Source organism: Larimichthys crocea, chromosome VII (genome assembly GCF_000972845.2).
Source record: "Larimichthys crocea isolate SSNF chromosome VII, L_crocea_2.0, whole genome shotgun sequence".
NCBI lineage: Eukaryota > Metazoa > Chordata > Actinopteri > Sciaenidae > Larimichthys > Larimichthys crocea.
In genome coordinates, this window is record NC_040017.1 from 22,942,105 (window position 1) to 22,954,644 (window position 12,540).

Genomic DNA, 12,540 nt, shown 5'->3' on the forward strand with positions numbered 1-12,540 from the left:
CACTTTATTTTGAAAGACTGCACCAGGACGTGTTTGTGTATAGTTCTCTGCATTGACGTAAACTTGACGTAAAATAAATGTAGTGTCGTTCTCATGTGTGGCCACTAGATGGCAACAAAACGCCGAATTCAATTGTCCAGTCTAGTGTATTTGGTATGAGTGTTTGCTGCCATCTAGTGGTCACAGCTGTGAACTGCAACCGATAAAAGCCACCACTTCCTGTTAATACTTTCAAAATAAAACCAGTGAAGTGAAGTTTCGACATAAGACTGCTGGCAGTAATGAGTTCTTATCTGAATATTATATTCCTGTATCACCTGCAGATTTTGCCAAAGTTTTTTGGAGCAATCCCATCTGGTGTTTGCATGTTATTTAGATCTCAACTTTGCATGTTATTTAGATCTCAACCCAACATTTGTCCCTGCTGTCCTTGTTAGACACCCCTGTAGGGAAAGCTTTTTTTTTTTTAAATAGCAACAAATTAATTAGATTAGTGTTCAAAAGGGATGTCACTACAGTCCCATACGTGGTCTCATACTGGAATAAATTCATGGAATGCCCTGACTGGAGGAAGATCTTACCCAACCAACATATGTTAACTAATAAAGTGAGAGAGGTTTCATTTAAAATAATTCATAGATGTTATCCATCCAATGATCATAGTGTTAGAAGATTCAAAAAAGATGTGAAATGCACTTTCTGTTCTGAACATATTGAAACAGTTACTCATTTATTTTGGCACTGCCCCTTCGTCCAAAGTCTGTGGACTGATATCTGTAACTTTATTGCTAAAAAAATGTTGATAATGATTTTAAGTTGTTTTGGAGGGATGCACTATTTGGGCTCTTTGACTTGAACAAAAATAGAGTAAGATTAAACGAAACATTTATTATCAATCTCATCATACTAATGGCAAAATTTAATATTCATAAGTGTAAATTTACTCGAGGAAAACCATCTTTTGTTGCCTTTCACAGTGAGCTCAGGCAGTACATTAAATTTTCTAATAAGACAAAAGCTATCATTTAAATATATTAATGTAAACTCTTTGTCCCCCTGGTGTAGAATATACATGTGGAATGTTTTTGTAATGTTTTGTATGTGACCTGTGTTCCTTTGTTTATGAAACAAAGTTCTAATAAAAATAAAATAATAATAAATACTGTTGGCAGTTGAATGGGTGGAGGACAGGGTGGACAGGAGGACGGTTATATGTAGTGATTCAATCTCAAAATCCCTCTTGAGCATTAAAAATAGATCAGCAAAAACACATCAGGAAATATTATATGAAATACTGTTGAGGCGTTCATGTGGGTACCAGCTCATTTAGGGATACAGGGGAACGAAAAAGCAGATCAAATTGCAAAGGAGGCAATAAAGAAAGAGAAGGTGGGAATGAAAGTAAAATGATCAAAAGCAGAAGGAAACAGTTTGATATGGAAAGAAATAATCAATGAATGGAAAGAAAATTGGAAGAAGGTGAAGTTGGAGAGGTAGCAGAGCAGATGACCATGAGCAGACTAAGAATAGGGCACAGTAGATTGAATAGCACACTCAACATATTAGGAAAACATCCAACTGGTCGGTGTAGATGTGGGGAGAGAGAGACAGTGGAGCATGTGATGGTTGCTTGTCATGGAAGTAAGAAATGATGGCAGGGTTGCAGAAGACAGGAACAGTGGAGAAGAGTTTCAAGAGTTTAGCAGGATGTGGAAGATCCAGAGAAGGGAGGAAAGTCATTGTGAGATTTCTCAACTGGACTAATCCAAAGAGGAAATAAGAAAGAAGTAAAGTCCAGCAGATGGCAGTAAATGCAACATTAAGGATGCCGACTGCCAGTAAACATAAAAGAAGATCGACATCCTGTCACGATGGTTTGAGGGTCAGTACTGTGGGGAGTAGTGTCACATCACGTCACGTCACGTCACGTTGTGGGACGGTGGACGTGAAAAGGTCCAGCAGCTTTCTATCAGTCACTCTCAACTTCACCCAGAGACGTTTCTGCGGCTCGGAGGACCGACCTGACGGGAGATACGACACAGCTGACCGGCTGAGCAAGCTGCAAACTGTGGGGTAAGCAGCGTGGATGAGCGTTAGTGGTTTTCCTCACAGACTCGTCGGTGTCGTATTTATGTTGGTACAATAACATCAGAAATGAGCTCACCTGTTTGACAGCAGACACCTGGATGAGTCATGTGACGCCACTTGTTGTTTCTGAGGTGTTTGAAATGACTTCTGGTTGTGGATGAAGTCAAAGTAAAGGTTGTAGGTACTAGGAAGTGTGGAGGAGTCAGTCAGGGCTGTGTCAGCTGTTTGTGTGGATACACTGAAGCTGTGACTGTCTTGTTTTGTTTCAGAGGGGATGGAGAAAGCCAAACAAGATGCATTCGACAACGCCAGGCTGGAAGTGATCAAAGATGGCTATGAGAGAGCCTTCGAGTGCCTCAACAAAGGGCTGACGGCGGATGAAGCCGGAGACAAGGCGAAGGCCTTGGAGCTGTACAAGCGAGGGCGGCAGCACCTCCTCAGGGCCATCAGCGTGCCTTCGCAGGGAGAGGAGTGTGTCGGCAGCACCTGGGAATCAGCCAGACGGATGCAGCAGAAGATGCAGGAGACGTTGAACAACATCACCACGCGCCTGGCGGTGCTCGAGACCAGCCCTGACGATGGAGGTGCACCCACACCGAGCGGCTCTGGTGGTACGGACATGTCTGCAGAAGGTCTTCACCCAAAGAAGCCAGAGAGGCCTGCTCCATCAAACCTGCTTTCTGCCAATGGCCAGGCAACAGGAGCCGTAGGAGGCATGCCAGTTGAACAGCCTCCGGTTTATTCTCCTCAGGCGGCTGACGGCCATCTGTCTATCTCGTACGGGACAGAATCAGGGGAAATGTCGTTGGTTGGAGACGAGTTCTACAGCCGTACGTCCAACTCAACGCCATCTCCGCAGAGCATGGGTGAAGACGGAGAGGAGCTGCTGTACATCCCTCACGGTGTCCAGATATTCTTTGTCACGCCTGAAGGGCAAGTGAGCGCTCCATCGTACCCGGGCTACCTGCGCCTGGTGAAGTTCTCTAGTGATCGCACTGAAAACATGCCCGACAGACCACCGGCATTTCTGCAGGTAACAGGATCGACACATGAAAACACACATAAAAGCTTGAAAGGACCGGATCAGGCCTGCCCGCCACTGCCCTGCTTTGTCTGATGCAACAAGTGAAAGGGCCATGTCATCACCAGATCTCTCGTCCTGCGCCCTTTAACCTAATTTTACAAGATTATTGCTCGGCTCATAAAGACCTGTAGACTGTGAGTCATCAGCAGGATCAGATAGGCTTGTTAATGATCTCTGCCCCTCATCTTATGGACGGGGTCATGTGAGCGTTGTTTACTCTAGTGCCCCAATCCTAATGGGTTTATTTGCATGATGTCATCCTCCTGGGAAATCCCACATCGGGATCATTACTTCCAAAACCTACTGGACAGAATCTTCCTCCATATATACAGCTCTGATCTCATGACCATTACAAATCATGTTGTAATGTAAATTATAACAGAAGCCCACCGTCGCATTCAAGTGAACACCGCCACTAAAACAAGCGCTTCTCTTTTCTGTCGGACCAAAGTTCAGGGTCTTGTAAATAATAATGTGACGTCATCATGCTGGGCTGTGTCACACTGTAGTGATTCTGCTGTTGCAATTATACCTGGCAGTGATGCAATGAATGAACTTATCGCTGGTGTGAGATCAGTTTTAATAGCTTTTAAAATGCTTCATAAAGCAAAAAGCCCTGCCAAGACTTTTTATTTTTCACATTAATGTAACAGCTGAACAATGTAGAATACATGTACACCTGCTTCTTTTTCTCATGGGAACATCCATGTTATCAGTCGGACATACCAACTGCACAGATGATTCTGTGACGCTCACCAGATATTTCTCTTCTTCTGCGCAGTCACAGGTATGAATGGGCGCGCAGTTCGGCCTTTGAACGACGTGATTTGTAAATGTGGAGGTCAAACTGCATGTAAACATTACAACAAGTGATAAGATAAGCGACCGCATGAAGCCATGTGAAGGTTTTTGTTAGAGGACTAAATCAATACGTTAACTCGTTTAACCTGTTTTTGATCAGTTTTCATCAGCAGTGTTTGTCCCCCCCCCCAGCCCCGATACTCTGACAGCAGATCATGAGACTGAAATTTGACTCTTAGTTGGGGAATTTCCCAGGTGGTGGTGTTGCGTGGTGTTGCGGGGTGGGGTAGGGGTGACACTGGTGAATCACATGAGTGCGAGTAATTATCTAAACCCTGCTTAGCCTGATATGCCCTATAATCCTGTTAGACATGCAGCAGTCAGAGGGAGACCGTGTCCTCTGGTTTGTCTTCTCCGAGGCGTTCACTGTGTCGCACTAATCAGAATCACCATAAGACGTGCACAGGAAGTCATTTGGAGGTTATGTTTGAAAACCCACATGTGAAGCAAAACATGTAAATATTAGGACACATGTTGGACATACACATCATTTCATTTTCCAGCTCATGCATTCTTTATTTCTGTTAACTCTCATTTGCTTCCTGACAGGTGTGTGACTGGCTCTACCCACTGATGGCCGTAAACTCCCCGGTGTTGCTTTGTAACACTGGTGTGTTTATGTTTCCGGACATGATGGCGCCAGCGCCCGGCTATTATGTGGGGGTGGTGTTATCCTCTGAGCTGCCTGCTGCAGACAGAGTGCTGTTCCAGGACCTGCTGTCTCAGATGACTGATCTCAGGGTTCAGGTCAGTGCTGCTGTGCAGTCAGATCTGTGACAGAAAGACAATCATGGTTAGACATTCTTCTTCAGGGAACAAATGCAAATGGGGCCTGTACATTATATCATGTCCTCTCATCTGCAGCTCAACCTCATTTATTTTTTAAGCTGTTTTATTATGGATATTATTTTAAAGCTGAGATGCCACTCATCAGTGTTATTCTTCCATAATATCAATGTAATACAAGAATAATACTTGAGCTTCAACTGATAATATTGACTTATCACCACAATAAGTGTTTCCCGTACAGAAGAATCTCTTTAAATCAGGGCGACCACTGAAATAGATTTGTCCTCACACATAAAATATGTTTTTGTGTGTTGAAATGCAGTTGAAAGAGCAGGCTGATATAAAAAGTGTGCCAGAAGTTTTCATCTGGTAGTTAGCTTGTGTTAGGACTGCTGTTTGACAGCCTCTAAACACCCTCCACCCTCCAAGTGAATCATCACAAACACATTTCTCAATCACAGGAAATGCTTCAGGATATTAAATCTGTTCCTCTCATGACAAAGTTTCTGCTTACGTTGCGGTTTGAGAGGCAGCAGACTTTGGAGGATTTTGAAGTTTTTTTCCATTGTCTTGTCCTGGCATGAAACGCTTGCTTTACTTCTGAGTTGGCACACATCTCTTAAGTTACCCCTGCCTCAGCATTGAGGGGATTTGACACAGGCAGGTGAGGAGAATTAATCGGTTATAATGCTCTTATCTGCAGCAGTTAGAACAACCTCAGAGCTTCAGCTGAAAGGCAAGTGCCGGTTCAGCCGTGATGGAGGGAGAGGCGATGGCTCCGATCGATGCCATGCAAGGTCATTTCTGATGTGTGTAGTCAGGCTAGTTATCGTCTCTCATGGACGTGGTTCCCTATGAGCAAGTAGGCACTTTTTACTTTTTGCTTTCATTTTTATGTCGAGTAGATTTGATGTTTTCAGCACAAAGGGAGAGACTGTTTTCTGACCGCACTGACGGGGACATTTTTCAAATGGTAGCCTCTTTTTGTCAAACAAATAGAGCATTGTACAAAGAAGCCCGGAATTATAAGACGAGCTATTGTGTGAATTGTGGGCTTACTTGGAGGCAAGCATCTCAGCGGAGATGTGCACAGCTTGCCCAAAGTAGCAGATAAAGCATCCAAAGATTTTGACTGACAAGTAGGTCTTATTTTTAGCCCACGTTGTCTGTATTCATCTTACCGCAGCTAACCAATGTGTCTGTTTGATCAGGCTCCAGATGAAGATGCCGAAAGCGTTAATCTCAGTCAGAAGGTGCCCATTGTTCCGCCTGAGGAGGCTGCACCGGCAGCGACAGAGGACGATAAGCCACTGCCTGAGTGGAGTGAAAAGGTAGCAAGTGGGATCCTGTCAGGTGAGGTCAAACTACATCTTCTCCCTAAATTATCCTTGTGTTTTAGTTAGGAAAACATGTCACGTAACTATCCCTATATGTTGTCCTCTCAGGTGCGTCCTGGCTAAGCTGGGGCCTGGTGAAAGGTGCTGAGTTTACAGGCAAGGCGATTCACAAAGGGGCGTCTAAACTCCGAGAGCACATCACTCCAGAGGACAGACCCGCCCACGTCAGCCCCACGGTTACCAAAGGTCTCCATGTCGCCAAGCAAGCAACAGGGGGAGCTGTCAAAGTCAGCCAGTTTCTAGGTGACCAAATTGTCCACAGTCAGCATGTTTTTGTTTTTTTTACTGACCTTGTGTGATTATTTGACAGAGGACCTCTAATTGAGTAATGCTGTGTTGCTACAGTGGATGGGGTGTGTACAATCGCTGGCTGCGTGGGTCGAGAGTTGGCTCCACAAGTGAAAAAACACGGAGGAAAGCTGATCCCGGAGTCTATGAGGAAAGACAAGGATGGACGTTCCAATATAGATGGAGCCATGGTGGTGGCTGCCAGTGGAGTGCAAGGTAGAGTGCATCTGCACTTTATGTTGTCTGCAAATGAGTTGCTTATAAGAAGAGTACTAAAATGTGCCGAACATGCTCTGATTTGTTGTCTTTGTCCAGGATTTGCGACCATGTGGACTGGTTTGGAAGTTGCAGCAAAGAATATCACTACGAGTGTAGCATCAGAGACAGTCACCACCGTAAAACACAAGTAAGTCTTCCCTTCCATTTTTATAATCCTCACAACTGTCACTCACTTTAACGTGAAATATTGCAAATCTTTGCGTGGCACTGCTCGCTAGACAGGTTTTTGATGTGTGTGTGTGTTGCAAATGACTTCTTGCATTATACATTCACAACCAAATGTGCACTCACTCACTTTACCTTTTTGAATTTGCTTTTTGCAGATTTAGGGGTCTACAAAACATCTTTGACCCACCTAATGAGGAGAATTGTAATGCTTCTTAATTGTACATATCTATTTCACTCTTTGCACCACTAATCATGAGCATGAACGGAGCCTTAATTTTGCAATGATTTCCCTTCTTGCACAAAGTCATCTTTGCTATGCCAATTCACCGCCCTTCCCTTTGTGCAAGTTCACATGATGGTTTTGCTTTCAACTGATTTTAAGCAACCTTCCTGCCCTGCCTGATGTTCCAGTAGTGTACAGATTGGTACTACATTTTCCTGACCAGAATATCTACGTAATATAGTTGATTGTTTGTATAGGGTGTGGCAATATCATGTTATACATTGTGAGATTATAACAACCATCAGAAGAGCTTTACAGTTTCTCCCTTCAGGTGAAGTACCTTGAATTCTCAGGTATATAATTAACTGGATTAGCCACAGGCTATTTTCTAATTCAATTATTCTTGATTCAACTTCAATAGACATTTATATTATGAAAAGAAATTGTACCATGATAGATTATTATATACACATTGCCCACCCTTTTTCCAAAGCATAGTGAAAAAAATTCCGATTCTGGCAGTCGGAAATTTTAATTAAGGTTTGCACACTTGCATGGGTGTAATTCTCATTAAAATTCACATACGGCATGACATCTTCACAAACCTCGCACCGCATATTAATCAGTTCTCCCCAAATCCTGTTTCTCGCCTCTTGTTCTGACGTCTCATCCGATCTTACCTCTGATGAAGGTACGGGGCAGCAGCGGGACAAGCCACAGACCACGCTGTCAATTCTGCCATTAATGTTGGTATCACTGCCTTCAATGTTGACAATCTGGGGATCAAAGCTGTGGTGAAACGGACTGGCAGGCAGACTGCGCAGGCCATTTTGGAAGACTACAAGATTCAGGAAAAACCAGAGACCGGGAAGCAAGTGGAGAAATCGAAGAAATAGCCAGTAGTGCCTTTCGACATTCCGTCTGCCTTAAAGCATCATTTGTATTCTTCTATCAAATAGATCTATATTTAATAATCATTATTTCTAAGATATGTTCTATATTTACAAGATAACCACTGTTGTATACATAACCTATAATTTGTTACAGCTTGTAAGCACTTTAATCTTAATTTAAAATAAAGTAGCTCGACCCAAATGGAAAAACAAACGGTTAATACATAAACAAAACTGAAACAGAGTTTGGGTTTATATAACATATAAGGCACTGGAGTGGCACTAGAGTCTTTCTAATCTTCATGAAGTGTCTGTGTGTTTGGATTATGTGCAATGTCTGTACATACAATCTTTGTATATCAATATCTTCAGATATAACTGACTCCGATAAAAGAAGCGTCTGCTATACTGTTGTTTTTCCCAGTGGTGTTTAAAAACGTGAAGTCATCACTGCTGCTGACTGTGCCTGCAAATATCAAATGATATGCAAAAATCTGATGTTTTGTAAAACTGACGCTGTAAACTTAGCCTATCGTGTTTTGTTAGACTGTCATTCCTATGAATGAGGGTTACTAAGATGTTAATGCCTCTTTAAGGATCAGTGTGTAGGATTTGGTGGCATCTAGAAGTGAAGTGGTAGATTGCAACCAAATCGTCTCAGGCTCCCCTTACAAGCTTGTAGGAGAAAGTCACGAAAGAAACGTGCCATGGAAAAGGCCGTTGTTGGTGCCAGCATTTGGTTTTTCTGGACTATGGTAGGAACATGGCAGTGCAGCATGTTGGACTCTGTGGAAAAGTACCTGCTCCCCTATAAATCTAAAGGTTTCATACTAAGGCAACACCATGATTCTTATTTTCAAGTGATTATAAACTAATAAAAACATACTTGTTCTGACATATGCTGCCATTACATCCCCCTGAATCTTACACACTTGACCTTTTTAAGTCTGAAACTGTAAAACTGATTGTTTTTGTGTTCTGCTGTAATCTGCAGTGCTGAGTTTCTGAAGTATTGCAGTTGAGTTTTATCCATATAAGTTCAAAATGTTTATAGTATTTCATATCAAATGTTTGAATGTATAAACAAAACATTTAACAAAACGTGAATCTTGAAGTGTAATGCTAACTCTTTTTTTTTTTTGTCGAGTGATCTGGTTTGTCTCTTTTTCAACTCAAGCTTTAAGACCTCAGGAGGTGAATGTAATTTTCAGATGGCTTTAAAGTACTCCAGTTGGACATTAAGGTTTATTTACCACCTGAAAGAACAAAATAAAATATTTAAGGAAATAACATTCTGTACTTTTTGAAGTCTGCGGTCTATTTTGTGCTCTGTGTGTGTGTAAAGCAGGATGGATGGTTTTATTCTGAACGTGACCATCTTGAGTCTTTCAGCCTACTACCTCCATCTAGTGGCTGTATGTTTTACAACATGTTAATTACTGAAGATTTTCATCATACTGACAGTTTGTTCTGCAGATTCTTTATTTTATCAACGGGAACATCAACAGAGATAAAGTCAACTTATTTGTTTTAATTCCTCATCCAATTAGAGTTGGAGTAATTACTCCAAGTGTGAAATACAGTGTAGAGTTATTCTGATTGATTGATTGACATGAACTTTGGCTGTATTTGAGTTTATTATTCACAACTGAAGTGACAGAAGTATTCAAGAAAACATTCGATTGCAAGACCGAAACAATCCTCCAAAGGCTTCCCGAATATGTAACACAAATAATCCATTTATACATGGATTGACTAGTTTTAAAACTTAAAACTTAAACTGAAAAAAAAAATGTTCTGTTAAAAATGAAATACTCTATGTACTAAAAATAACAAATGCCATCTTTAACAACAAAACAATAGAAAGAAACTGCAAGCACTTTTACTCAGTTGAAAATGTATTAAGTCTGTATACAATGCTGCACACGGACGTCTAGACATAGGCTGTATATGACTAACATAAAATAAACATCAACCTCTATTTATCTAATATTGGATAAATGGATCAAAACTGAAAATATGCTGTATATATTACACATATTATCAATAACATCACCAGCCATTTAGTTAGTTGGACCCTGAGTAAGGTGAAAGAACAATGTTTACGAGATTAGCATCAGGGAAGCACAAGTTACCGTTTGTATCTAACAGCAAATCCAGCCAAAACGGATTGACCACATCCTGTGAACTGTCTGTCAAAGGGCTACTACTACAGAGGTCGTTCTCCTGGAGGAGCCTTGAACCGCACACAGCATCTGTCACTGGCTGATTTCCATCCTCTGGTGTCAAGTCCTCAGAGCTCGAGGTTACATTTTGAAACACAGGTGAGAGGACGAGTGGTTGACTTGTAAAATCTTCTGCTGAGCTGAAATGACATTCAGTCAGGCCAACGAGAGGTGAATCAATCTGACTTTGTTGTTCTGCGGGTATGATGGTGTTTGTTTCTGTAGTCTGTTCAGGTGGGCTGTAGGCCTGGCCAAGATTCACTGATGGGAAAGCAACAGGATCCACGAGGCCGGGAGTGACATCCCATGACACATGGCTTGAAGATGGGTGCAGGTCTATCTGTGGTAAAAAAGTGTGGCTAATCATTGCCGACGTGAAAGCACATGGCACGGGGTTCATAAGTGCAGAGGCTGGGTTCATCCAGTTATTTTCCACTGACTGAAAAGAGGCGAATTGATTCTGGCACACTGGCAGCATTTGTCCCCGAGGAACAGCTGATTTATCCAACAGTATTGGCCGGGCATGCATTGTGGTCAGGTCATCAGCTGCAGGAAGCATTTGATCCATCGTCAGAGGGTAGCTTATTGTCAAAGCTGGCTGATTTACTTGTTCACAGATCTTCTGCTGAGTGCATCTTCTTGAGGCATGATCTGAAAATCAAATACTGTTAACAAACTCACACTACAGGAAACATCCTCAAACAATTCACTTCATTTATTTGTCAATTGTGATCCCAGGATTGCAAGCCATAGTCAATAAAAAACTACACCATCAGACAAAAATACAATAAAGAAAGTAAGTGAATTAATACTCATACCCTCAGTTGACTTCTTAGGAGCTAGCTTTGGTCTCTGTGAGGTATTCCTCTTTAACCTGATTGTTCTTCTGTGGGGGAAAAAAAAACATTTCCCACTTATGTCATTTAAAAACCTGAAATATAACTTTATTTACTTTGACAGTTTACCGTTTCTTCTGTGGTCTCTGTACGTTTTTCCTTGAACAACTCGCATTCTCCTCGACTGCTTTATTAACCTGCGCAAAACAAGTCACTTATGTCATGAAAATTGTCACAAGAAAGGTTAGTTTTTTTCCATGCTGCTAAAAGGATGCAGTCGACCTACTTTAGACAGAATATGTGGAGGCAGAGTCTCCTTCAGGTAGCTCATGTACCTCGCAGTGAGCTCTAGTGTGGTTGCTGTGTCTAACTGGCCCTTGACAAAGGGCAAAAGGTCGCTCAAGTGTTGACAAGATGTTTTAATTTGAAGCCTGGGAAAACATGAAAAACAGAATTTGTGAATATGTATGTGATATTGTCACCACTATTTGTAGTTTTTGACACAATCTGCAAGTCCACCAAGTCTAACCTCCGTTTCCGTTCCTTGCGAGAATGAAGAGAAGCCTGAAGCTCACGTTTCTTTTCCGAACACTTCCCTCTACTAGGTTCATCCTTGGACCTGTAGACAAACATAGCCCTGAATCCACACTGATGTTTCCTTTACATTCAAAACAGTTCATTTACATATTAAGGGTTTAAAAAGGTGATTTATGGAAGTGATTTATGAAAATGATTTGCTCCCAGATTTATCTTTGAAAATGTAGTCAAGCATGTATGCTATTATCATGCATCCCAGGTTACATCCAAATAGTCACCAAACACCTACATTAGCATGTGTAAATATATATATAATATTGAAAATGGGATATGTGAGACTTCATCTTCATACTCCATGGAGGAACAAACAAATACACAACAAACAAACTACACACAGCTAAACACAAGTCAAATTGTTACACTAGTTTATCAATTATTTTAAGATCTTAGTTGGACAGCCTGATCAGCAAACTATGACTTTTGGAAAATAACCTTTCAAACTTTGAGGTTAAGTAAAATTATGCCATCAGCAGGCCAGCTGGATAAAAGCCATATACTAAAGTAATTGTTTCCATCAAGTTGAACAAATTCAAAAATGCTGATAGCCATAAAAGTCAAGTAAGAGTCTTTGAGTCCTTGACCCACTCTAACACCAAGTATTCAAACTGGACGACGCAGGCCCTGCTGTGATGAATTTGATACATAAACACGTGCACTTTACCTATTAGGTGGTCTTCTGCTCATACTTAAGTGATGTTTATTAGTCCTCGTGTTGAATGCGTCGCTCAGTCGTTCATCACGCTTATCCACGAGCTTGGAGGGAAACCAATTAATTACACACATCACCCACACCTGTGTGACTCTGTGTCCAC

The 12,540-nt window shown here is 41.7% G+C and overlaps 2 protein-coding genes and 1 pseudogene across 4 annotated transcripts in view; 2 read left to right on the forward strand and 1 right to left on the reverse strand.

The window, feature by feature from the left end:
* Positions 1-145, forward strand: part of LOC113746074 (spartin-like) — a 4,726-nt pseudogene extending 4,581 nt beyond the window's left edge.
* LOC104923289 (spartin-like) overlaps positions 1-8,448 on the forward strand; it is a 12,975-nt gene extending 4,527 nt beyond the window's left edge. The window contains exons 1-9 of one of the 3 annotated variants that reach the window (XM_027280407.1): positions 1,886-2,073; positions 2,358-3,121; positions 4,583-4,780; positions 6,034-6,175; positions 6,268-6,462; positions 6,565-6,723; positions 6,823-6,913; positions 7,110-7,156; positions 7,869-8,122. In XM_027280407.1, coding sequence (XP_027136208.1) covers positions 2,363-3,121; positions 4,583-4,780; positions 6,034-6,175; positions 6,268-6,462; positions 6,565-6,723; positions 6,823-6,913; positions 7,110-7,156; positions 7,869-7,975 — 1,698 coding nt within the window. In that variant the 5' untranslated portion in view covers positions 1,886-2,073; positions 2,358-2,362 and the 3' untranslated portion in view covers positions 7,976-8,122. Of the gene's footprint in view, positions 1-1,885; positions 2,074-2,357; positions 3,122-4,582; positions 4,781-6,033; positions 6,176-6,267; positions 6,463-6,564; positions 6,724-6,822; positions 6,914-7,109 lie in introns of those variants that run through there. The other 2 variants (XM_027280406.1, XM_010736342.3) reach the window with 2 other exon arrangements.
* Positions 8,449-9,896: 1,448 nt separating this feature from the next.
* On the reverse strand, positions 9,897-12,539 carry LOC113746088 (uncharacterized). Its single transcript, XM_027280408.1, has 6 exons — positions 12,390-12,539; positions 11,661-11,750; positions 11,418-11,562; positions 11,261-11,328; positions 11,114-11,181; positions 9,897-10,946 (listed from the first exon to the last, which is right to left on the reverse strand). Exons 1-6 carry the CDS (start codon positions 12,509-12,511, stop codon positions 10,138-10,140), a joined length of 1,302 nt encoding a protein of 433 aa, XP_027136209.1. The 5' UTR covers positions 12,512-12,539; the 3' UTR covers positions 9,897-10,137.
* Position 12,540: the final 1 nt, after the last annotated feature.

What these genes read in the sequence shown, in the direction of transcription:
- LOC113746088 (XM_027280408.1), bottom strand. Translation starts at nt 12,511, where the DNA reads ATGTGTGTAATTAATTGGTTTCCCTCCAAGCTCGTGGATAAGCGTGAT. An exon ending in CAGAGACCACAGAAGAAACG is followed by an intron (nt 11,182 to 11,260) that starts GTAAACTGTCAA and finishes TTTCCCCCACAG; the next exon opens with AAGAACAATCAGGTTAAAGA. An exon ending in TCCTAAGAAGTCAACTGAGG is followed by an intron (nt 10,947 to 11,113) that starts GTATGAGTATTA and finishes TTTGATTTTCAG; the next exon opens with ATCATGCCTCAAGAAGATGC.